A 27,751-nucleotide genomic window follows, 5' to 3' on the forward strand; every position below is an offset into this window, starting at 1 on the left:
AGTAACAATTTTGTGTCTGTGAGAGTAACAATTCTCTGGCACTCAGTAACAATTCTGTCTGTCCCTGAGTAACAATTCTCTGGCACTCAGTAACAATTCTGTCTGTCCCTGAGTAACAATTCTCTGGCACTCAGTAACAATTCTGTCTGTCCCTGAGTAACAATTCTCTGGCACTCAGTAACAATTCTGTCTGTCCCTGAGTAACAATTCTGTCTGTCCCTGAGAATGAATTCTGTGGCCCTGAGTAAGAATTCTCTGGCACTCAGTAACAATTCTGTCTGTCCCTGAGTAACAATTCTCTGGCACTCAGTAACAATTCTGTCTGTCCCTGAGTAAAAATTCTGTGGCCCTAATAACGTTTCTGTGGCCCTAAGTAACAATTCTCTGGCACTGAGTAACAATTCTGTCTGTCCCTGAGTATGAATTCTGTGGCCCTAACTAGCGTTTCTTTGTCCCTAAATAACGATTCTGTGGCCCTCATTAACAAGTCTGTGTCCCTGAGTAATGGTTCTCTGTCCCTAAGTAACTTCTCTCTGTCCCCAATTCTCGTTTCTGTGGCCCTAACTCTGTCCCTGTCCCTAGTACAGAGCGGTCTGCCTCTGTTCAATGACTGCAGGCAAATGAAGATTTCCAAAATGGCCGCTATATATACCTCGACCATTACACAGTGCTGGCTGGCTGGCTGCTGATTGGCTGATGCGATCACATGTCGTTGAGGAATGCATTATGGGGCAGCGCGCCTTGTCTGCGCGCCTTCCCCGACATCCCCGCTCCGTCGCCGCACATGTCAGCCGCCATTTTCGGAAAAATTTCGATTCGCGCGTCCGAATTAGGCTGTTTTTCGGATTCGGCACGAATCGAAATTTTTCCGATATTCGACTCGAATTCCACTTCGGATACTTCGATTCGCTCATCTCTAGTTGCTTTTGCAGTATGCTTTGGCTCATTGTCCATCTGCACTGTGAAGCGGCATCCAATGAGTTCTGAAGCATTTGGCTGAATATGAGCAGATAATATTCCCGAAACACTTCAGAATTCATCCTGCTGCTTTTGTCAGCAGTCCCATCATCAATAAATACAAGAGAACCAGTTCCATTGGCAGCCATACATGCCCACGCCATGACACTACCACCACCATGCTTCACTGATGAGGTGGTATGCTTAGGATCATGAGCAGTTCCTTTCCTTCTCCATACTCTTCTCTTCCCATCACTCTGGTACAAGTTGTTCTCGGTCTCATCTGTCCATAGGATGTTGTTCCAGAACTGTGAAGGCTTTATTACATGTCGTTTGGCAAACTCTAATCTGGCCTTCCTGTTTTTGAGGCTCACCAATGGTTTACATCTTGTGGTGAACCCTCTGTATTCACTATGGTGAAGTCTTCTCTTGATTGTTGACTTTGACACACATACACCTACCTCCTGGAGAGTGTTCTTGATCTGGCCAACTGTTGTGAAGGGTGTTTTCTTCACCAGGGAAAGAATTCTTCGGTGATCCACCACAGTTGTTTTCCGTGGTCTTCCGGGTCTTTTGGTGTTGCTGAGCTGACCGGTGCGTTCCTTCTTTTTAAGAATGTTCCAAACAGTTGTTTTGGCCATGCCTAATGTTTTTGCTATCTCTCTGATAGGTTTGTTTTGTTTTTTCAGCCTAATGATGGCTTGCTTCACTGATAGTGACAGCTCTTTGGATCTCATCTTGAGAGTTGACAGAAACAGATTCCAATGCAAATAGCACACTTGAAATGAACTCTGGACCTTTTATCTGCTCATTGTAATTGGGATAATGAGGGAATAACAGACACCTGGCCATGGAACAGCTGAGAAGCCAATTGTCCCATTACTTTTGGTCCCTTAACAAGTGGGAGGCACATATGTAAACTGTTGCAATTCCTACACCGTTAACCTGATTTGGATGTAAATACCCTCAAATTAAAGCTGACAGTCTGCAGTTAAAGCACATCTTGTTCGTTTCATTTCAAATCCATTGTGGTGGTGTATAGAGACAAAAATGTTAGAATTGTGTTGATATCCCAATATTTATGGACCTGACTGTATGCTTGAAAAGGGGGTTGTAAAAGATGAGCAATGTTGTGTTGGGGGGGGGGGGGGGAGTACCATTTTTATCCCCTCCCCTATGCCCAGTCATAATGCTGGTGGCTGGGCCACGGTGTCATTGAGTGGATTCCAAAAAACAGGCATGATGAAGGGAACTGGCAAGATGTCTGCAGTGCTGAATACCCTAAAAAATGTCGCCCTCCTAAATGATGTAGCCGAGGAGAGCAATTGTTCTAGCTTGTGCAATCATATGCAAAATTTTGGTTATGTAAAAGACCATCATGTATTCTTCAACTCTTGTTGGCTGCTTGTCTGGAGTTGCCCTTTAAATATCAGACCACTTAAAGTGTTGCTAAACCCACAACCGTAAAATCAGTCTGTATATGCAGTAAAGCATGCTTGTTACTCACTGTGGAACCTAAGGGGTTCATCCTCTGCACTGTGTAAAAAGGCTGTTTGATCCGGTTTTCTCTGATACTCCCCTTCTGCTGTCTCCAATCAATCTGCTGATAGTACAGAGCTCTAGGAGGCACTCTGCACATGCTCAGTTTAGTGTGTATGACTAAAGAGTTTTTTTTTTGGGAGGGTGCATGTGATCAGCACAGGGCCAATCACCGCTGTCCAGACTGCGGGTCCGGGATTATGCAGCCTCATAGGACAGTCAGAACGAAATTTAAACTCCTCTTATAAGATTAACCAGTTCTCTGCTGGACACTGATAGAATTCACAAGACTGCTATATCCTGCTGATGAGAAAAGGTTTTTAGCAGTTTATATTTATATGCAGGGTCCTGGGAGACCAGATATAGGGAATGCAGGGAACGGAGAGACCAGATATAGTGAATGCAGGGTCTGGGGAGACCAGATATGGTGAATGTGGGGTCCGGGGAGACCAGATATAGTCAATGCAGGTTCCTGGGAGACCAGATATAGTGAATGTAGGGTCCAGGGAGACCAGATATAGTGAATGTAGGGTCCTGGGAGACCAGATATAGTGAATGCAGGGTCCGGGGAGACCAGATATGGTGAATGCAGGGTCCGGGGAGGCCAGATATAGTGAATGCAGGGTCCGGGGAGACCAGATATAGTGAATGTAGGGTCCGGGGTTTAGTAACACTTTAAGAATCGTAATAGGCACACCTTTTAACCACTTGCGTACTAGCCCGTTTATACCCTTTCATTGCCAGGCTGTTTGGCGGTTTTCAGTGCAGTGATAGTTTGGCTGACAATAACTCAGTCATGTAACATTGAACTCAGATTAATTTTAGATCATTTTTCTCACAGAGCTAATGATGGTTCTTAATAACCAGTGGGTTTTTTTTCTACTGTGTAAAAAAACAAAAAGACCCCACATTTAAATTTACTTACAATTTTTCTTTCATTTTTTACCTTGAATAAAAAGACAGTCATTGTTGGTCAGTGGCACTTTAAGAACCCCCTCCATCACCTTTGATCTTCTGATGACACTTCCTACTGTGTTTACAAATATTCCATTTTATTCATGACAGGAATGGGTGGCTCCCCTTGTTACAAAGGGGCTAAATATTTGGTAAACACTGCTAGTGTTTACACTTGTGAGGGCTGTGATTGGTTCACAGCAATCACAAGGTACAGAGCAACTCTGACTAGCTTTGTACATCATGACTGTAAACTGAACTGTCACTGGGCAGCTCAAATCACAACCATTCACAGGCGTGCTGGGTTGCCAAGTCAGATTTCAGAAATGCCCTTTATAAATGGCACTTAAGAAATGCATGTTCAGGTAGGTAAAGTCGGCTCAAGTATTATAAATGCTTATTTGCTGTGTTTTTTTCCTTTCCAAATTTCAAAGTGCTTCTGAACTTGCTAAATACTTTGACTACTCCAGGAAGAGTCCATTCCCTAGCACAACCCCCTCCCACCTTCTTCTGGGAGTATCTGCTGTCTGTGCTGGTCCAGCTCTTCTTCCCTCACATCTTCTTCCTACACAACCTTAGCAGCCAGGGAAGGAGTGCAGTGAATGCTGGCATCACATCTAAGATGGAGGTAACCAGCAGCAGTCTCAGGGATTTTAGATGTCTACACAAGGGAGACTTTTACAGTTGAACACCTTGCATAAAATATATTAAATGCACATATATTCTTATGGGAAGAGTTTTGTTGAATTGGATGGTCTGGTGACAGGGTCTCTTGGAAATGAAAGGGCTGGTGGTATGTTTGTTTTGCATTTGTTTGTGTGCTTTGTGGTTTAGCAGGATTTCTGCTTGCCGGTGATATGATCGTGAATGCTGCAGCCCTGACACCAGGGCCGCGGTTTGTTTGCTCGGACGGTTGGGGGACGAAATCTGCAGCTTCTGCTGGTGAAATGTAATTACACTGATACGGACCGTATGAGAAAGTCAAACAAAGCAATATATTGGCACTTGTATCATGAAGTGCGCATCGCTACGACGGCAGTCCGCTAGATGTTTAACGAACTATCACAAAGGACAGGGAAAGCTTCAGACACAGGTTGTACTCAACACTCATTTCACCGCTCAATAGCTATTCTTCTGGTCTTTGCACCTGGACTGTGGCTGGATCTCTGCTCAGATTATTGATTTCCAGTAACATGAAACATTTGTTCTGCAAAACAGCCTTTCAGAGGCTTCTGACTTCTTGGAGAAATGTGTTATTGTGCCAACTGCCAGACTAAGCCGTATTTTATTCAATTTTTCTGTACCAGTGTGTCTGATCTGAGCATCAATATGGAAGATCCTTGTAAGCCATGCCTGGGGTTTGTCACGTATTGCATTGTTCAATATGCACCTACTTGTTTGCTGTATTTCAATAAAATCAAAATATGGAGAGTTGAATCTGATTAGTGACTGTAGGGAAAAAGCCAAAGTGGAACTCCAGACAAAAATGGGAAGCGGTATTTCATAAAGAGGGAGAAAAGGATCCGAAGGGTGGCATAGGCGGCAGTATGGTAAGGTCTATGTAATACAATGTTCACCAGTGTGGAGGTCTAGGAACCTCACATGACAAGGTGAAGGTCTAGGAACGTCTGATGACAAGGTGAAGGTCTAGGAACGTCTGATGACAAGGTGAAGGTCTAGGAACGTCTGATGACAAGGTGAAGGTCTAGGAACGTCTGATGACAAGGTGAAGGTCTAGGAACGTCTGATGACAAGGTGAAGGTCTAGCAACCTCTCATGACAAGGTGAAGGTCTAGGAATGTCTGATGACAAGGTGAAGGTCTAGCAACCTCTCATGACAAGGTGAAGGTCTAGCAACCTCTCATGACAAGGTGAAGGTCTAGCAACCTCTCGTGACAAGGTGAAGGTCTAGCAACCTCTCGTGACAAGGTGAAGGTCTAGCAACCTCTCGTGACAAGGTGAAGGTCTAGCAACCTCTCATGACAAGGTGAAGGTCTAGGAATGTCTGATGACAAGGTGAAGGTCTAGCAACCTCTCATGACAAGGTGAAGGTCTAGCAACCTCTCGTGACAAGGTGAAGGTCTAGCAACCTCTCGTGACAAGGTGAAGGTCTAGCAACCTCTCGTGACAAGGTGAAGGTCTAGCAACCTCTCGTGACAAGGTGAAGGTCTAGCAACCTCTCGTGACAAGGTGAAGGTCTAGCAACCTCTCGTGACAAGGTGAAGGTCTAGCAACCTCTCGTGACAAGGTGAAGGTCTAGCAACCTCTCGTGACAAGGTGAAGGTCTAGCAACCTCTCGTGACAAGGTGAAGGTCTAGCAACCTCTCGTGACAAGGTGAAGGTCTAGCAACCTCTCGTGACAAGGTGAAGGTCTAGCAACCTCTCGTGACAAGGTGAAGGTCTAGCAACCTCTCGTGACAAGGTGAAGGTCTAGCAACCTCTCGTGACAAGGTGAAGGTCTAGCAACCTCTCGTGACAAGGTGAAGGTCTAGCAACCTCTCGTGACAAGGTGAAGGTCTAGCAACCTCTCGTGACAAGGTGAAGGTCTAGCAACCTCTCGTGACAAGGTGAAGGTCTAGCAACCTCTCGTGACAAGGTGGAGGTCTAGAAACCTCTGATGACAAGGTGAATGCCCAGCAACCACTCATGATAAAATGGAGATCTGGTAATCTCTCGTGACAAGGTGGAGGTCTAGGAACCTCTGATGACAAGGTGGAGGTCAAGGAACCTCTGATGACAAGGTGGAGGTCAAGGAACCTCTGATGACAAGGTGGAGGTCTAGGAACCTCTGATGACAAGGTGGAGGTCTAGGAACCTCTGATGACAAGGTGGAGGTCGTGGAACCTCTGATGACAAGGTGGAGGTCGTGGAACCTCTGATGACAAGGTGGAGGTCGTGGAACCTCTGATGACAAGGTGGAGGTCGTGGAACCTCTGATGACAAGGTGGAGGTCTAGGAACCTCTGATGACAAGGTGGAGGTCTAGGAACCTCTGATGACAAGGTGGAGGTCTAGGAACCTCTGATGACAAGGTGGAGGTCTAGGAACCTTTCATGTGTTGATGAAAAGGAACTCGACTCACTTGAGTCAGAGGGGCTAAGCCCATAGCCAGAGTGAAAGATGCACCAATGTCTTTTAAAGCTGAACTCTGGGGAAATTCCAAAACTAACCTTCCAATAGGGCTCCCCGTGCACTGCATGGATTAAAGTTACTTTTAAACAGTATCCTTATTCTCCAAAAATAATCCACACACATTGACTTACTCCCAGTAATCTTTTTTTTTTTTTTTTTTTTTTTTTTCTTTTTTTCATTATATCATTTCTTACTGTGTTTTCCACCTTCTTGTAATGTCCTCCATGAGCTCCCAAATTTCTCCTTTTCCCCCCAATCTTCCATTTGTTTAGAACGAGCAGCACACATTAGTAATGATAATGTGCACTGCTCTGTGCACACTACACATCCTATAGTCCATCTCAGGAATGAGCCAGAGAGGCTGGCTATGTTCCTACATACTGTACAGTGGGACCATGGACAATGAACATAGCCACCCTCTAACAGGAAGTTGGATCACAGTAGCGGGGGAAAAAAAAAATTTGAACAGGCTGAGAGCAATACAAGGTACTTTTGTGAGTTACAAATACATGCTTAAATAGAATATCTTCATTGTAAGTGTTACATTAAATGCTTGTTTTTGTCTAGGTTACCAATAAAAAGCAGTTTTACTTACCTTATCCTTCACTCCTCAATCACGTCGTCACTGCCCCATTTCTCCTCTTCATCCAATCAGAAAATGCCTTGTATTCATTAAAGCAATACGAGGTTTTCTGTGAATGGTGGCAGTGCCGAGTGAGCAACCCCCTGTGGTCCAAGCTGAACTAATACAACTTTGCAATAAATATCATACCTGGGGTTCTGCTTTAAGAAGGTTGATGAACCAGGCTTGATGAACTTCAGATATGCAATGCCTGCCCTTCGGGCCGGTTTACACTTTGGAACGCATCTGGACTGCATTTCTTGATGTTTTTGGTGCATCCTGCTGCGTTTTGTATGTGTTTTTGGATTGTTCCAGTGCAGTTTTTATGCATTCCAGTTTATTTTACCCCCTCTCTGTTTCTTCAATGTAAATAGGGACATGTGCGTTTTTGGTGTTCTGGTGCGTTTTTGATTCGTTTTACCGCATTCCAGTACAGTTTTTTGCAGAAAAAAATGCAGCCTGTTCGCTTTTTTTTTTCTGTAATTGGAATGCACTGGAACTGCAAGCAGTGATATGACATCGATATATATATTATTATACAGGATTTATATAGCGCCAACAGTTTGCTCAGCACTTTACAATATAATGGGAGACAATACAGCAACAATACAGTTCAATACAAGAGGGATAGGAGGTCCCTGGTCCTTGGAGCTTACAATCTAAATATATATGTGTGTGTGTGTGTGTGTGTGTGTATATATAATTTATATAATGTGTGTGTGTGTGTATATATACTGCCCTGTCATAGCGATTTAAACTAGAAAAATTCCTCATAATATAGAACAGCATTTGATTTGTGTTACTGAAGCATTGTAAAGCCAATGCCTGTTCTGTACCACAGAAGCCAATGGTCTGTTATACGTATCACATTCAGACTGTGCTTGCATTGCTTTAGATGTGGCCAGCAGCATTTGGCAGGCACTGGTAACTTCCAAAGCTTGCCAAACACCTCAATTCAAGTCAATGACAAAATGCACTTTAGATGTTTGTCAAGCATTCCACATTTGCTGGTAAAATTATTCCGCTTCAATAGTTTTTATTGCAGTCAGGGCATTATACATTTTATGGGGAAAGAACAAAAAGAGGGCGCACAGGCCTAGTGCATTACCATAAAAAATGTTTAATAAAAAATAATAAAGTAGGTGTTGTACTCACAAACGACAATATAGTCAAGGCACATCAAAAAAGAACAGCTGGATCAACACCGCGCTGAGTAACAGTCCGCAATAGGGAGTTTAGACATCCAAAAGGCTGACGCGTTTCGAGGACTTGCCTCTTCCTCAGAGCCAACTGACAAAATGTCTGCTCCCTCTTTTATATGCTCACTACTAGTTGTAGCATCGAGTCCATCCCCAAGCGCAGGAGCATTTGTGTTTGCTGGTTCATTATACATTTTAGGTTGAAATATTATAGAAAAGAAGACCCTCATGGGTTTTTTTTTTGTTTGTTTTTTAGCTTAACACATTGAACACCATAACATAAACATTCCCCAGTAGTCTATTTGTTAAAAATCTTACCCATCACTTAGCAGTTTGCCGCTTTCAATGTTGCTTGTCTCCTGCTCTCTCAGTGCTGCTTCCCTGAACTTCAGGATAGCGTGCACAGTGTAATATCCAGCCAGTCTGCTAGTTTAGAGAGGGGGAGCAAGGGAGTGCCTTGCCCTCCTATGCTACAATGCTGTGTGTTTCTATTGATGCGCACAGTGTAGGGAGACACAACTCTAGTCCATGAGATGCCCCTGGTACCTTTTTCATAGGTTTTTTTGAGTTTGGGCAAGGACACAGGGGCCCCATGATCCCCTATTGCCCGGGGGCCCCATGAGTTGTCAGTTCGCCCCTGCTCTAGTCCCTGCATACAAGGGTGACTCCATAGGATGCTGCAAAAGAAAGGTGTCACCCTGAAATGGGAAACCTGATGCAGTGGTCATGGCACCAGCTTAAGCTGGAACATAGGCAAGTATTAAAAGATAAAGAAGCTGCATACTCAGTAAGTGATTAACCACTTCCTGTCTGGCCCAAGTAGATAAGCGGCTGGATGAGAGCACTGCCGAAGCGGGTAGACTTTTCTAAACGTCCCCCCGCCTCCATTGCCTGTGCGCACTCCCTGGAAGCGCGACACACCGCTATCAGTGCCTGCTGTGTCTGCTGTACTGGACCTCTGTGTGAGGTCCCAATTCATGTGATCACTGATTGGCCAATCAGTGATCACATGAATAGTAGTAAGCAAGATGTCACTTCCTGACATTGCTTACTACTTGTGAAATCTGTGAATGATCACATGGTGCAAGGCTATTCACAACAGCCTTGTACCATGTGTCAAGCTGTTATCAATCACAGCTCGCACAGTATTTCTCAATGCCTGCAGGAATGCAGCCAGAGAGGAGAAATGATTGCTTTAACAGCCTTTATGGGTAAAAAAAGAAAGTAAAATCTTTGTCACCCCCCACAGGTAGTACAGTGTCACTAAGGTGACACCGTACTGCTAGGGTGACCGTATGTTTAAAAAAATTTTAAAAAAATGAAAATGTAACAAAAATGTTAAATTATTTTTGGTTATAAACTAATTTGGGTCATTTATTTTTTTTTTTTTACTAAAACGATAGATGAATACATTTTGGCCGAGATTTATGAAGAAAGATTATTTTCAAAATTTTATAAGAAAAACTTTTTTTTTTTTTTTTTTTAACATATTTGGACTTTTTAATTTTATATAGCAAAAAAAATAAAAATCCCAGTGGAGAATGAATACCACCAAAATAAAGTTTTATCTGTCTCAAAAAATGCTAAACAATTCATATGGGTACAGTGTTGCATGACCGTGCAATTCTCATTCAAAGTGTGATAGCACTGAAAGCTGAAAATTGGCCTGGACAGGAAGGGGGTGAAAGTGTCCGGACTGGAAGTGGATAAATCAACTGCTGAAAATACTTAAACATTTTATATCACTGTAAGCATTCTAAAAAAAATCTGTAATTTTTTCATGAAGTCTTAATAGAACAAGAAAAAGGAAAAAAAAAACTTGGGAAAATTGTAGAATATTATTCATGAGGCAGTAATTCAAATATATGATGTTGTGATTTGAGTGTTTTTTTAGCCATGGATCCCATAAAGCTTCCAATTAAAATAGATTATTTTTTTGATCATTATCCTGTTCGATATTGAAAAATGAATTGATCTGCTCAACAAGATAAAAACCTTAAGCTGGCCATACACTGTACAAATTGTGACCAATTCTGTTGTGATCTTTACGGTTTGCTTCAGTCACTGTATAGCGCCTCCCAAGCATTACATGAAAACACATCCCCGGCATCCCTTTAGAGTGGTCACTCTCAACTAGGATTCTGTGAAACCCCAGGATTCCTCCAGAAGTTGCTGGGGCTCCTTAAGCTGTTGCTAATTGACCTTCCATTTGATGGTGTTTTCATAATTCCAAGTCCATTGCCATGGTCTTTTTAGCTGATGGTTAGGGTGGCCTTTTTTTCCATTGACCACCAATGTAAGGGGTGTTTCTCTAATGACCCTTAATGGACTAATCATAACAAGGGTTCCTCGACATCGGACATCTGAAAATGATTCCAGGAGTTCCTCTGGGGAAGGTTGAGGAAGGCTGCTTTAGAGTGTAATCAAGCAACTGATCAGCAGATTGCACAGTTAGGCCCCATTCACACCTGAGCTTGCAGCTCAAAGTTCAAAAATGTTCAACACGCAAATACCCAGTATTCAATAACCCTTGTTCACATCAGAGTGTCCTGCTGCTTGTTGCTGAAAGCCTGTCACTCCAACAAGTACATGAGCTATTTTTCAGGCACAATTGAGCATTTTGGGCCCCATGGATAACAGGAATGCCTGAAAATGCTTGATTTGAGCATTTTTTTCAGGTTTTTTTTTTCAGACTTTTTTTTTTTTAGCTTACATTAACTGATATCCCCCACCCCCCCCAGTGATTTGCATTGACTAAAACAAAAATCTTGAAGCTTCAACATACATGTAAAACGCCCTTTACTCTTCTAAACACACTTGTATACACTTGCAAATATGCTAAATAAAAGCTCGTATACAAGCTCCTGAAAATTGCTCTGCCACCCTATGGTGAGCAGGTATGCATATCTAAAAGGATGCTGGGGATGTGTTCTTTCACATATCCTCCGCAGGGTGCAGTGACGTTTAGGGCAGCCTGCTGACCCTTTCCACCAAACCCAATTGTGCTATGGTGTAAAGACCTGCAGACACACCCACCAGTAGTGACATCACTGAGGCTCAATGAGGCATTCCTTGAAAATGAAATCAATTGGTTGAAACATTTTAATGGCATGTTGATTGCATGTCATCTTTAAGGATTATTTACTTTCCCAATAGAAAAGAGAATGACTCTTCACTGTGTATTTGCATAAATAAAAAAAAACATGGCTTCAGAATCATTTGCATGACAGACTGTACAGACAGATCTGATCTTGTATGGCCCCGCCCCAGTCTGGCCTTTGTTTTATCACTAAGCAGATGATTCATATGCTTCCATGGGGACCCCGGGGAAAATACTGTCACAGTCACTGTAGTCCCCTTGGGATAATGCCTGGAGACAGCACTTCCTTTTCAGACATTGCTTAAATGAAAGGTTAAAGCTGAACTCCGAGCAGATCTAAAAGACATACAAAAACACAGCTCTGTATTCATTCATCAATCAAAAGTATTATTTTTAAATGCAGCTATTGTAAGTGCTTGAGTATCAGCTTGTTGCAATCACCTCTGCAGCAGTACTCAGACTGGGAGAGGGACAGGAGTATTGGGCAATAGGGGTCACTACAGTCAAATGTGTTAACAAGGAGCTTGCTGGGACGGGGAGAGAGAGTGAGGTGAGATTAGCTAATCAGTCTGCTTCTATTTTTAAAAGCAACAATGTCATTAAAAGGATGCTGGGGATGTGTTCTTTCATAGAATACCCGTGGCAGCTTGCTTTGATGTTTAAAGTATATGTGAATTCGTACCTTGCAAAACAACCCACACAGTCTACAATAGACAATGAAAGGTAAAATATTTGTCTATAAATATGAAAAACAATATAAAACTTTTTTTTTTTACCCCTTTTTTTTCACATACCCTCTGTTCTCTGCTGCATAGTGAGGTGGCCCACATGGAGGAAAAATATATTTGAAATACTACAATTTTGGCCATATGATAGATAGAGATAGATATATATATATATATCTCTATCATGTTGAAATGCGTTTTTATTACAAACTATATGAAAAATATTTTTAAAAAATACATTTCAAATATACTGTATGTCTTTAAAAATACAAATCTACATTTTTGGAATGCATTTACGGATATATGTAAGAATACCTGTTTAAATATATTCAGATTTTTCTTAACATATAAAAAAGTAATTTTAAAGATAGATCGATAGATCGATAGATATAGATATATATACACATTTTTTTTTTTTAAATATATTCTGATTTTTAACATATAAAACTGTCATTTTAACATATATTTTACATTTTATTTGTAAATGCATTCCAAAAATGTAGATTTGTATTTTCAAAGACATACAGTATAATTGAAATGTATATTTTTCATATTTTGTAATAATGCATGTCAACATGCAGTATGTGTGTGTTCTGTAACCTGTGGTCAGGTGCAATGCTTTGACCAATCACAATGCAATGTCAGGGCACAGTGCATTGTGGGGCATGGCGGATGAACCGCCCCAACGAACGCTCTTACCGCCCACCAAGCTACCAATGTTCGAGTCAAACTTGCATTCGACTCGAACATAAAACCCATAACTAATAGTTTGATATCCAAGAAGGATAATTGGTCGGTTCTTTTTGCATATTGACCTCCCATATTTTGGTATGTGAAGGTCTGGCTGTAGGTAGCATTATCCTTATTACTGTAAAGCTGGCCATACATGGATCGAAATGTATCCAGTTCAGCAGGGAATGGCCAAATTTTGATCCATGTATGGGTAGGCTGGTCATATACAAGTCGATCTGTGTTCTGTGCAGCCTCCTTGAAGGCTGTCAGTTTACTGTAATAGCCACTTCCCTTCCATGTGGCACTGTGATTGCACTGATCCCAGACAGAACCCCCAAATGTTACAGAATTTTCAGTGATCTGAGTGCAAGGTATGACAGAAATGCAGCCTGCAATATCTATATCAAGAGGAGAAAAATGTGTTGCTCACTTGCTCATTCTGTGTTTACTGTGAGCTTGTTGGTTGTTGGTCTCCTGAAGTCACACTGCAAATCATTAGAGCTCCCTCTAGCTGCAGCCTAGTAATAGCATTTTTTAATTTACTTGCCACATATGGGCTGCCTAAATGTAGCCATTAAGATTTATATGGATATTTTACTTTCCAAGTGTACAACACATTTATTTTCCTGCCAGTTTTATAACGAAAATAAAAATAATTTGAAATGTAAAAATTTTCAAAAAAATTTGTGTTCGTTTTTAAGCACTAAATTAAAAAAAAAACATAGGGTGTGGGAGGGGTGCGTTTTTTGTCATCTTCGCCTTGGGTCTCAGAGCACCTTGTCTCCGCAGGTTGGCAAAGGATTCTCAGCGCTGGCTCACAGAGGTTGTATTAGGTGACAGTGGTGTTTTCATGTTTGGGTTACAACAGGTGGATAAAGGCGTCTTGCATTTCTGTTGAAAGGGATTGATTACTGGAGTCATTGTCCAGTCCTTGGCAAACAATGCATCCTCTTGAAAGGGCCATGTTCACTGAGGTTCTCTACCCTCTGGGATAAGACTTACGTGTGTTTATTGTTCGCGCCGCTTGGTGTACTTATCCATTCCTTCTCCTCCCCTTGCAGATATGTGTCACGAAGATGTCTACACGCAACTGCCAGGGAATGGACTCGGTGATCAAACCATTGGACACCATCCCTGAGGACAAGAAAGTGCGTGTTCAGAGGACTCAGAGCAGCTTCGACCCCTTCGAAAAAGCAGCAAACCAGGTGAAGAGGGTGCACTCAGAAAACAATGCATGCATTAACTTTAAGAGCGCATCCGTGGGGAAGGAGTCTCCCAAGGTCAGACGACATTCAAGCCCCAGCTCGGTAAGAACGGTGCACAGGGTTGGGAGTCTGGTGGGATCAGGATTGCCATCGCAGACATCCCCCTCGGTGTTTGTGAAACGACTTTTACAGAGAACGGCAATGCAACAGCATCTGCGACTTCTTTCTATGTTTTTGTCTATATTCCGTCGCACACATTCCTGGAAACAGAGCTCTTCAATAATGGGTGCTGAAGCGACTACCAGCTGGAACTGGAAACATCACAAACAAATGTACATATTCACCAGCACACCATGGATCTCCATTTATGGTCCAAAGAGGTTTTTATTGCATAAGGATCACATCACAGAGGAAAGTGCAACGTTTCGGAGCCACGTAGGACCCCTTCATCAGGCATGTGACAAAGGGGTCCTAGGTGGCTCCAAAACGTTGCACTTTCCTCTGTGATGTGATCCTTATGCAGTAAAAACCTCTTTGGACCATAATTGGAGATCCATGGTGTGCTGGTGAATATGTACGTTTACTTTCTATGTTTGACACCCGCTCCACCTAAAATCAAGAATGAAGTTTTGGGTGAAGGTGCTCTGCTTACATCCTTTCATCACTGTTGTTGTTCAGGTGGTGTGTCAAGTCTCTGTGCAAAAAAAAAAAAAAAAAGCTCTCTCAAATTATATCTAGCACAATGTAATATAATATAATATGGTAATGAGGGATTCAGTGAGCGCTAACCAACACAGCAGCTGATACACTAAAAAGGAAAAACCATAAACCTTCAAATAGACAATATAAGATGGATAGTGCAGCGCTAGATGATATGACTGCACCAATATTAAAGATGGTGCAATATCCCTTACTTAAATGTCAACTAATATGGACCACATACATTATATGTGACCACATACACTGTATGTGACCTTCCTAAGAATTGAAAAAAGGGGGATATAATGACGTGAACTCCACACGACTTCACAATAAAAAACGCACAATATAAATGCACAATACAGTCCAGTCATCAAAGAAACACAGACAAGTGTATCTTGATAAGATCCTTATGATGCATGTAGTCCGGCGATGTGCAGAAGAAATGAATAAATTGCGCACTCACCGGAAGCACAATTTAAATTGTGCATTTGTGTCTCATACACCAAGGATCACTCCGACTGTAGATGAAAGGAAGCTCTGTACAGGTGGTTCTGTGATAAAAGGTAACACATCTGGGGGTTCCTTCTGGCAGACAGGCTCCAAAACAGGATCAGCTGAATATTTCTCTGGACCCTGGGGTAGTCACCTGGTAGTCCAGCTGGTATAGAAGAGTGGCCGCCGGACCCCCTTGATCCGGCGGCTTGGCGTCACGGCTAGCAGGGGCTCCTCCTTGACGCGCGTTTCGTATCACACGTACATCATCAGAAGGAATAAGAGCCATAAGAGTGATGGCTCTTATTCCTTCTGATGATGTACGTGTGATACGAAACGCGCGTCAAGGAGGAGCCCCTGCTAGCCGTGACGCCAAGCCGCCGGATCAAGGGGGTCCGGCGGCCACTCTTCTATACCAGCTGGACTACCAGGTGACTACCCCAGGGTCCAGAGAAATATTCAGCTGATCCTGTTTTGGAGCCTGTCTGCCAGAAGGAACCCCCAGATGTGTTACCTTTTATCACAGAACCACCTGTACAGAGCTTCCTTTCATCTACAGTCGGAGCGATCCTTGGTGTATGAGACACAAACGCACAATTTAAATTGTGCTTCCGGTGAGTGCGCAATTTATTCATTTCTTCTGCACATCGCCGGACTACATGCATCATAAGGATCTTATCAAGATACACTTGTCTGTGTTTCTTTGATGACTGGACTGTATTGTGCATTTATATTGTGCTTTTTGTATTGTGAAGTCGTGTGGAGTTCACGTCATTATATCCCCCTTTTTTCAATTCTTAGGAAGGTCACATACAGTGTATGTGGTCACATATAATGTATGTGGTCCATATTAGTTGACCTTTAAGTAAGGGATATTGCACCATCTTTAATATTGGTGCAGTCATATATCATCTAGCGCTGCACTATCTATCTTATAATATAATATAATAGAATTGATAGTTATGTAAGTGTATTTAAAGCCAATTTTTTTTTTTTCTTTTTTCTTTTCTGTTATGGACGGAACGTGAAAGGGTAGGAACCACTGTTGGTGATTTAATAGTGCCTGTATCTTTTCTAGGAAGAGCCAATCTCTCTATTGGTCCCAGTGACCATTTTTAATGAATAGTGGAGGAAAATCTGAAATATTGAGTTGTCACTAGAATGGGAACAGAGGATAAATCTCCCAATGGGGGCATCTGTACAGTGACAACTGCCTAAGAGCAGGATTAACTCACTTTTTGTAGTGACTTCCTATCACTTACTGATGCATCTACAAGACAAAAAGTGATAAGGGATTTCAAAAAATGGGGTAAAGTAAAAAATAAATAAATTAATAATTGTAATTAAGTTCTACTTTTTAAAAAAACTAAATTAAGCTTTTAGATATACTAATATACATTCATGGTGAGCTGTTGTGGCACTATACAAATGGTGCACTGTGTTCAACCAACTAAAACAAATTTATAAATGACCAAATATTTATTTATTTCAGGTACTTGTATAGTTCTGTCAATTTACGCAGCACTTTACATATATATTGTACATTTACATCAGTCCCTAACCCTCAATGGGCGTACAATCTAAAGTCCCTAACTTACATTCATACATACTAGGGCCAATTTAAACAGGAGTCAATTAACCGAACAGCATGTCTTTGGAGTGTGAAAGGAAACCGGAGTACCTGGAGGAAACCCACGCAGGCACAGGGAGAACATGCAAACTCCAGGCAGGTGGTGCCATGGTTTGGATTCAAACCAATGATCCTAGTAATGCCAGGTGGAAGTGCTAACCATTTAGCCACTGTGCTGTCCAAAGTATTTGAAAGCAGCTTGCACCCACACCACTCTCATGTATGTATGTTTAATATCCAAATATACCCCAAGTATATTTTACAATCAACCAAACTCAAATAAATAATAGAGTCCATAGAAGTCTTTCAAATAAATATCTTGTACAATGCTTCTTTGTGATATAACACCAATAAGTGCTCCTGAAATCATCAACCTTCAGTGCAACCACATCCCGATGTGCTCTCACTTGGACACCATGACCCTACATAAATGTACGAACATGGCAAGCTCATTTTTTCCCCTTGAGGAAATTTGTGTCCCTGGGACGAAACGTGTAGGGGAAGAGCCTTGCTGGATGACGTCACGACATTTGGTAAAGTGTGAAAGTTGCATTAACAAACACAGAGAACATCAATGCATGTTACCATTGTATCTGTAAACTTATGCTAGCAATATTTGGTGAGACTGAGCACCTATTTTAAGTGAGTGTGTTTTCAATATTTTGGGAAAGGAATATATTTTAATTAGGATAACGTGCTATTTTAGTCATTTATTTTATGTGGTGGAGAGTGTCTAGCAAAGAGTGCATTGCTTGGTAGGTTTCCTCTTTTGACTTCCAATACTGCTCCCTTTTTCTTTCCATCAACAGAAGCATTGTATAAGATACTTATTATACGATATTTATTTGAGAGACTTTTATGGACACTATTATGTATTTGAGATTGGTTGATTGGAAAGGGACGCACTATGTTTAGAGTATATTAAGCGTTTAGATGTCATTTCAACCCAGTGTATTAGGAATAACACAGTACAGCAGAGGTCAGTGAAAGAAAAGTTTGGATTTCAGATATGCTCCAAAAGATTTTAACTTTCTCACTTTAATGTAAATCCTATGGTGCTGATCTGTTTTACCAAACTTCCCCATTTTAAGTTTCCACTAAAAAAAAGTAACTTTACTGGGGTTGTAAAGCAATTTTTTTTGGTTCTTAAGTGATAGAACAGGAGATTGGGCAGAGACTATATTGGGTAACCTCAAACACTGATTGTGGAACAAAGTTCATAGCACAGTGGGGGATGAAATCTCTTGAAGATGAATTTTCTATATTCAATACTACTCTGACAAAATTGTGCAATTTAAGAACAATTTTCACACAATGCAAAGTCAAACTAGACCTCATTTGGGAAAATGTAAAAAAAATATCAAATGAAAATCATGATTTAATTGTACAATTTTTACATTTAAATTGCCTACCATCAAAGGATGGATGAAGACTAGAGGATGAAACTGTTTTTTCTAAAAGGTAATGAGAGCGGTATATCTCCAGAATTTTTCAGATCATTGTAGATGAAGCCCATATTATACCAATTCTAACCCAGCTGTCTTTTTCTTAGGGCCTGTATCCTAGGCTACTTTCTTAGGGCCTGTATCCTAGGCTACATTTTTATATGCCTCTGAAGTATGGAGGGTCTAGATGGCTTTTATAACACAGATAATGTTGGGTCTAAGACCCTGAAAAATATATTTAGTGTATAAAACTAACAAGTTTCCACTAATACCCCTTAAAGTGTACCTGTAGTGGTGCTAAAGTAACCACACCTTGATGTTAGTTGCAGGTAGCTCCTGCTAATTTTTTTTTTTTTTTAGGATACATTGGGAGCCCTCAAACCTTGCATGCCCTAGATTTCAAATTCCAATTTTAGCGAGAAGGTCTATGCTGTGGCCTTCCACTTCCCATAGTTTAGCAGAAGGGACAGTAAGACTGCCCATTACAGTGAGGTCATAGCTAGGTGTGGGAGAAAATTTAACTGAAGTCGGCATGTGCTACATCGTCCTGGATTTCAGGGCTCCTAGAGAGCTTTAGAAAAAAAATCATAAAATACATAATGTTGTCTGAAAATTCAATTTCAGTGAGCTTCAGTGAAGAATTGCAGAATTTCTTATCCATAACCAGGGGCGGACTGACAACTCATTGGGGCCCCCGGGCAATAGGGGATCATGGGGCCCCTGTGTCCTTGCCCAAACTCAAAAAAGCCTATGAAAAAGGTACCAGGGGCATCTCATGGGGCCCCCTACTGACCCCGGGCCCTCGGGCAGTGCCCGAGTTTCCAAATGGTCAGTCCGCCCCTGTCCATAACACACCCATGCCACCACTGATAACCATATACCAGAGATCCAATTCATGGGATCCTCTGACCCCCTCTTCTATTTTATCTGTCTCCTTCCCACCTGTTTTTTTTTTTACTTTTTAATCCTTCCTTACTCCCTCCCCCCTCCACCATCCCTCCCTGCTAACTAACCCCTATCCCTTACCCTCTCCAAACATGAAAAACACAAAACAACCATGACACCTTCTTTTTATTCTAGTTTAGACATATAACATGAGCAAATGACTAGACCTGGTCAATACCTAACTTAGCCATTTGGTTGGCAGTATGAATTTTTAGAGAATATCAGGGTGAACTTATTGTAATAACCTATTAGTGTAATAGCTGTCTACTAATCAATATTTTACCTTATACAATTTGATATATAAACTGTTGAATTTATCAATGCACGTCAACCGAACAGATGTACTTCTTGCTGTTTTCTTCATTAATAAGGAATTTATAAAAAACAAACAAAAAAAACCCACTAAATTGTAATGGAAATTTAGTCACCTTAGAAACAAGACAGGTGAAGTTTAGTGTTACTAAACCCAGGACCCTGCATCCGCTATATCTGGTCTCCTACAGTACACAGAACATGGAAATGCAATTATTGTAGTAAATATAAACTTTTCTCATTAGCAGAGCAGTCTTGTGACTTCTATCAGTGTCCAGTACAGCACTGGTTAAAGCTTGTAGGAGGAGTTTTCCTTCTACTCTAGGAGGATGCAAAAACCCTGACCTCTGTCTGGACAGTGCTGATTGGCCCTGTGCTGATTACATGCACTCTCCTAAGAGAAAAAAAAAAACTCTTTAGCAATACACACCAAACTGAGCATGTGCAGAGTGTCTCCACATGATATGTCTTATCAGGATATAAGAGAGGGACACTGGAAGAAGGGGAGGATCAGAGAAGTCAAGATCAAATAGCATTTTTACATAATGCAGAGGATTAACCCCTTAGGTTTCACAATGAGTATAAACAGGCTGATTTTACTGTTGTGGGTTTAGTAACACTTTCAATCTTTTGTAAACTCCCATTGGTGCCTAGACTTAAGTATTATTGTTTTGTACATTTAATATATGTGACAAATTTACTATTAATGAACCGATACGTAATCAAAAGGGATAAAACCATCTAGGTTACCCTGCTGCATTCCAGAACAACATACAGTATTTACAGAGGCACTGAGATGCACACAAACTCAATAGCTCTGGCCAGGCGGCTCCAAGACAGCAAGGCTTCCCTCGATGGGCACTCAACAGTAGCTCAAACCATAGAAATACAGAAAGGAATGCCAAACCAAACCTGGATGAAAGGATCCAAGATGTTTTTAGTTGTTAATATAAAAATATCCAACCTTCCAGCATTTGGCTGTCTACTACCAGAGCTTTGATTGGCTGCCAAAGTTCTGGCATTGCCTTTTTTAGGAGGTGGGGCTTAGTTTAGAGTCTTAGTATAAATCGGACAAGTATGTTTGCTGTCGGGTAGTAGGCTGCCCCGTGCGTGGCCACAGCGAGCAGCCAAGCTGACCCCCAACCAGGGGTGGACTGACCATTTGGAAACTCGGGCACTGCCCGAGGGCCTGGGGTCAGTAGGGGGCCCCATGAGATGCCCCGGTACCTTTTTCATAGGCTTTTTTGAGTTTGGGCAAGGACACAGGGGCCCCATGATCCCCTATTGCCCGGGGGCCCCATGAGTTGTCAGTCCGCCCCTGCCCCGAACATAGAACTGACCTTCAGGGCAATACAATACCTTTTGCCCACGACTCTCACCAATGTGCGCATAGCGGGCAGATACCAACCCCTGATCCACCCTCTTGGCTGTGTGGCTTCGACCTCTCACTCCTTTTCCATGCCCAACTGCCAGGGGATGCCAGTAGAACTCACGCTCTTCAGAGCAGCATCAGGACCGAAAATGCATCACAAGGCTGGATGTGATAAATGTTCTTTATTTGAAAGCCTCAATGAATAACATGGCTTCAATGGGTTGAAGACCCTAACACAGTTCTAAAAGAAATACGAACCCTTGGTCCTGGGCTCTGGTGGTGGCTGCTCATGTTCCTGCAGAAAGGCACTCATCCCCTTTAGGCTTGTTGCTCTTTCTGGGCTAAGGAAGGGAGGGACTGATGGGCACACCAACTTCTAAAGTACTCTGTGTCCCCTTCTCCCTTGGGGCTAGGATAGAGCGCCCCAGGGCCCTCTTGTTTCCTTCCCTCCCCAAGAGGAAGGGGGGGGGGGCAGGAGCACAGCAGATGTTGCGCCTTCCCCTTTCTCTGCAGTCTGACACACGGCCCTCCTAGGTCCTGCCTAGACTTCCAGCCTTCTCCCAGGGGGAGGAGACAACTTAAAGGGGAGCCTGCTCTACCATCTGCCTGCATGCAGAGAGAGTGCGGTGGATTGGAGGGCTCCGATGATGCATTTTGGAGGATATCGGAGGTACCGTCTATATCCATATTATTTTCCAGAAATGGTGATAGTTCTGTATTATATGAAATCTGAAGTCCAGTAGTATGTTGGGAGATGTGAATTCTAGCAGGGAGGATTTGCAGGGAAGAGGAGATGAGTTCACTTGTAAATGTCCACACTTATAACGGGAAATGATTATAGTAGAGATCTGACATTCATAAGAGTGCTGAATACTAGCTGGTTTTATTGCACATCCTTTAGTGCTGAGATTTGTGGGATAGCTGCATGATTTAAGATTCATAATATTGCAGTAATTGTGGTCGCCTCATAAGAGATGGATGGGCTCTGATATAATTTTTTTACAGGAAATTAAAAATATTTTAATATGCATTTAGCAGAATCAAAGCCTTCATGAAGCGGTAATTTCCATGACCACGTATACCGTCACTCAGGGTCCCTCTTATCTGGTGGCTTGTTGCCAGAACACATTGTTATAGTTAAAATGGATAAGCCACCTTTTTTGAAAAAAAGTTAAGTTTCTGAAAACAGCCATGGTATATCCATTTAAGGTGCATGCCTAGTTAAAATAAAAAAAAAAAAGAGAAAAGACAAGAAAAACTTATGCAGTACATCGCTATAGACACTATTGCCAAAAGTATTGGGACACCCCTCCAAATCATTGGATTCAGGTGCTCCAATCACCTCCATGGCCACAAACATTTGTGAAAGAATGGGTCGCTCTCAGGAGCTCAAGCGTGGTACAGTGATAGGTTGTCACCTGTGCAATAAGTGGAAGCAACTGGAAACTGCAACTCAGCCATGAAGTGGTAGGCCACATAAAAAGACAGAGCGGGGTCAGCGCATGCTGAAGCACACAGTGCGCAAAAGTCGCCAACTGTCTTCAGAGTCAATAGCTAAAGACCTCTAAACTTGGTGTGGCCTTCAGATTAGCACAGCAACAGTGTGTAGAGAGCTTCATGGAATGGGTTCCCATGGCTGAGCAGCTGCATCCAAGCCTTACATCACCAAGTGCAATGCAGTGTCGGATGCAGTGGTGTAAAGCACACTGCCACTGGACTCTAGAGCAGTGGAGACGTGTTCTCTGGAGTGACCAGTCACGTTTGTCTGGCAATCCGATTGACGTGTCTGGGTTTGGCGGTTGCCAGAACGGTACTTACCTGACTGTATGGTGCCAAGTGTAAAGTTTGGTGGAGGGGGGATTATGGTGTGGGGTTGTTTTTCAGATATCGGGCTTGGCCCCTTAATTCCAGTAAAGGGAACTCTTAAGGCATCAGCATACCAAGACATTTTGGACAATTTCATGCTCCCAACTTTGTGGGAAGAGTTTGGGGGATGGTGCTTCTAGAGGAATGGTCAAACGTTCCCATAGACACACTCCTAAACCTTGTGGACAGCCTTCCCAGAAGAGTTGAAGTTGTTATAACTGCAAATGGTGGGCCAACTCAATATTGAACCCTACAGACTAAGACTGGGTTGCCAATAAAGTTCATGTGAGTGTAAAAACAGGCGTCCCAATACGTTTTGGCAATATAGTGTGTGTGTATGTGTGTGTGTGTGTGTGTGTGTGTGTATATGTATATATATATATATATTTCTATTTTGTCTGTTTAAAATACCTCTCCATGTTGAGGGCATGTGGCCTGGTATGGTTGGAGGGGTGGGGTACACGCTTGTCTCCCCCTTTCCTGACCACTCAGGCTGCATGCTTGGATAAGAGAGGATTTTTAAGGGGGGGAGAGAGAGACGCAATCCTTTTTTTTTTTTTTTTTTTTTTTTTTTTTTTCCCCCCTAAGAGGTTCTTACTTTTAAAATCCATAATCTCAGGGTCTCATAGCCATACCAGACCTAAAGGGGTCTGCTATGAATTTTTTGGGGAACCCCATGTCTTTTTTTTTTTTTTTTTTTTTTCTCCTACTGTTCCTTTGCATTCACCTGTCAGTCAGGAATTCCTGGCTGTCAGCTGAATGTGTCGAGCAGGAATAAGTCACTGGCAGGATGTGGGAGGGTGCCGGATCCCTAACAACCAGGAAGAAGCTGTCACGTTTACAAACTGGTAATAATACCACTGCTAAATGTTTCATTTCACCCTGCAGTTGGAGGTACGCTCGGCCAAACACTCATTCATTTGGCTGTTCACACAGGATTCTCCATAGACTGTACAAAGTGCAGATGTCTCCCGTATATTGTTTAGCCTACGATGTTCGGTTATTTTCTGTCATGTTCGAATGTTCTTATGACTGTTTTTCTCTTAGTATCAATTTTTAGGCAATATTACATTTACCTGGTGCAAAAGGCAACAAAGGATTAATTACACATATGAGGAGTGACAATTTAATTTCTGGAATAGACTAAAACAATTGTTTGCTTACCTATACACTAGTGGCTGTTGTCACCTTCAAAGTAGTTCCCTTGTGAAGCTACGCACTTTTCTAGACGACTGCGCCACTGCCAGATTCCAAAATTCCTGGAATTTGTCTTTCCGGAACACTGACAGTATCTTTTGTTACGGTGCTCTGGATGTCTGGAATGTCCTCATCTGTCTCCTTTTTAAGGCATTTTTTTAAACTTTCGGAAACAGCCAATAGTTGCAGGGAATAAGGTGGTTGGTCAAGTTTTGAAATGGATTTCTTGGCCAGGAGCTCGTAAACACTTAGCGCATCATGTGCAGCAGCTTGTTTATTTCTTTTACTACTCCATAAAGACTGAGTCAACTGGTCTGCGACCCAGGAGAGTGCTAGTTAGAAAATGTCAGAACACACTCAAATGCAAATGGCTGTGCTACTCCCCACCATAGTGCTGCACCGTGGGCATGCAGGGAATTAAATTGTCACTCCTCATATTACAAATATTATGGGTATTATTCATTATACAGTTGCAAGAAAAAGTATGTGAACCCCTTGGGATTACGTGGAGTTTTGCATGAATTGGGCATAAAATGTGCTCTGAACGTCATCTAAGCCACAACAATAGAAGAACACAGTCTGCTGAACATAATACTACACAAACATTAGATGTTGCCATGGTTTAATTGCACATAACATGTAAACATTCACAGTGAATCCAAGCAATAACCTCAACCAAACGTTTCCTGTAGTTGCAGATCAGACCTGCACAACGATCTGGAGTCATTTTGGACCACTCCTCTTCACAAAACTGTTTCAGTGTAGCAATATTCTTGGGATGTCTGGTGTGAATCGCTCTCTTAAGGTCATGCCACAGCATTTCAATCGTGTTGAGGTCAGGACTCTGACTTGGCCACTCCAGAATGCGTATTCTGTGCTGTTGCAGCCATTGTTTTGCTGAATTACTTGTATGCTTTGGGTCATTGTCCTGTTGCATCACCCATCCTCTGCGTAGCTTCAGTTGGCGGACAGATGGTCGTACGTTTTCCTGCAAAATGTCTTGATAAACTCTGGAATTCATTTTCCCATCAATGACAACAATCCGTCCAGGCCCTGAGGCAGCAAAGCAGCCCCAAACCATGATGCTCCCTCCGCCATGTTTTACAGTTAGGATGAGGTTTTGATGTTGGTGTGCTGTGCCTTTTTTTCTCCACGCATAGTGTTGTGTGCTCTTCTCAAACAACTCAATCTTGGTTTCATCTGTCCACAGTATATTTTGCCAGTAGTGCTGTGGAACATCCAGGTGCTCTTTTGCAAACTTCAAACGTGCTGCAATATTCTTTTTGGACAGCAATGGCTTCCTCCGTGGTGTCCTCCCATGTACTCCATTCTTGTTTAATGTTTTCCTTATTGTAGATGTGTCAACAAAAATGTTAGCATGTGCCAGAGATTTCTGTAGGTCTTTAGCTGACACTCTGGGATTCTTCTTTACCTCATGCAGCATTCTGCGCTGTGCTCTTGCAGTCATTTTTACAGGACGACCGCGCCTAGGGAGAGTAGCAACAGTGCTAAACCTTCTCCATTTGTAGACAGTCTGTCTTACCGTGGACACATGAACATCAAGGCTTTTGGAGATACTTTTGTATCCCTTTCCAGCTTCATGCAAGTCAACAATTCTTGATCGTAGGTCTTCTGAGAGCTCTTTTCTGCGAGGCATGGTTCACATCAGACAGTGCTTCTTGAAACCAGTAAACCCAAAACAGGTGTGTGTTTTTTAAGGGCAGGACAGCTGTCAGCAACACATCCAATATCATCACACTGATTGGAGTCAAGGTTGGCTCACTCCTGGCTCCAATTAGCTCTGGGAGAAGTCATTAAGCTAGGGCCTCACATACTTTTTCCTCCCTGCACTGTGAATGTTTACATGTTATGTGCAATTAAACCATGGCAACATCTAATGTTTGTGTAGTATTATGTTCAGCAGACTGTGTTCTTCTATTGTTGTGACTTAGATGATGTTCAGAGCACATTTTATGCCCAATTCATGCAAAACTCCACGTAATCCCAAGGGGTTCACATACTTTTTCTTGCAACTGTATGTGCATGTTTAATTAGACATTCACAAAACATTTTTTTTTAAAATAGAACCTATGTGTAGGAAAATGGCTCTTGGAAGAAATGTGTATATGTATATACAGGGCCATGGATAAGTACCACCAGTCTTCCTGTATGGGGCCCAGGCAGCTGGGTAAATCAGATGTGTGCAGGAAGGGTGAGTAGGGCAATTACTGGAACCAATCCCCTGTATGGCTCTCTGCCCCTCCCCCCCCCCGATTAGCTTTCAGCTGCTGCAGAGAGAAACATACAGGAGATCGGTTCCAGTAATTTACCAGCCCCTTCCATTCCTGAATGAACACAATGAGTGACCGGTACTGATCGCTCCCTGTGTTCATTCATAACTGAAGCCTAGTAAACTTTTTTTTTTTTGTGGGAATGGGGGGAGGGGGCTGTCAGGTTGGCTGTAAGGAGCCCCGTGGTTTCTAACAGCAGCCCAGTGTATATATAATCCCCTTAGGCAGGCAAATTACTAACGTGATCAAACACAGTGTGCATTGTGTTAAGCAGCCCATTCATTTTTAATGGGCTACCAAATCTTTGTAATGCACTTAAAACTGAACTTAACCTGGACATGCAATTGTTTTTAACCACTTGTAGACCGCCCGTCTGCAATAGACTATATCGTAAAGCGCTGCGCAAACACTTGATACTATATAAATCTTGTATAATAACAATGTACTGCGAGTGGTTGGCCTGTACAGGCAAAGCAATGTACTCATACCGCCTGCTTCCGGGTTTGGGGGTATGCAAGCTTGCCCCCCCACCCCCTCCCCTCAGCCAGCACCCGCTGTGATTGTACACAGCGGGAGCCTGTCAGCAAGTGATTCATGGCTGGGACCTACTGATCGGCTGTATCCAATCAGAGCCCTGTGTTGACAATCAACACAAGGCTTTGTACAGAGGGAATGACCTCTCTGTTTCTCAGCTTAGAGATCTATTGGTAAAAAGTGGAACACTTTACACACATTACACATAGGCAGGCACATATTTAACCCTTCCCAACCAGTGTCAGTACAGTGACAGTGTATAATATCACTGATCACTATATTAATGTCTCTGGTGATATCAGTGGCAGTTAGTACTCTCCCCTCAGCGTCAGTTAGCGTCTGATTGCCCACCACACTATTGCAGTCCCGTTCTAAGTCGCTGATCACAGTCATCGGTAGTATAAAAAAAACTTCCAGTGTGTGTGTGTGTATATATGTATATATATGTGTGTGTGTGTGTGTATATATGTATATATATGTGTGTGTGTGTGTATATATGTGTATATATATGTGTGTGTGTGTGTATATATGTGTATATATATGTGTGTGTGTATATATGTATATATATGTGTGTGTGTATATATGTATATATATGTGTGTGTGTGTATATATGTATATATATGTGTGTGTGTGTATATATGTATATATATGTGTGTGTGTATATATGTATATATATATGTGTGTGTGTGTGTGTATATATGTATATATATATGTGTGTGTGTGTGTGTATATATGTATATATATGTGTGTGTGTGTGTGTATATATGTATATATATGTGTGTGTGTGTGTGTATATATGTA

At 42.1% G+C, this 27,751-nt stretch overlaps 1 protein-coding gene across 1 annotated transcript in view; it reads left to right on the forward strand.

Annotated features, from left to right (window-relative positions):
* Window positions 1–27,751, forward strand: part of LOC149470212 (cyclin-dependent kinase 14) — a gene marked incomplete at its 3' end in the record, with an annotated part of 401,956 nt that overhangs the window by 193,721 nt on the left and 180,484 nt on the right. Inside the window, exon 3 of the mRNA XM_089666421.1 lies at window positions 14,021–14,266. Within this exon, the coding sequence (XP_089522547.1) occupies window positions 14,021–14,266 (246 nt within the window). The remainder of the gene's footprint in view (window positions 1–14,020; window positions 14,267–27,751) is intronic.

Source organism: Staurois parvus, unplaced genomic scaffold (genome assembly GCF_062004578.1).
Source record: "Staurois parvus isolate SC_StPar_1 unplaced genomic scaffold, SC_StPar_1.0 ptg000051l, whole genome shotgun sequence".
Lineage (NCBI taxonomy): Eukaryota > Metazoa > Chordata > Amphibia > Anura > Ranidae > Staurois > Staurois parvus.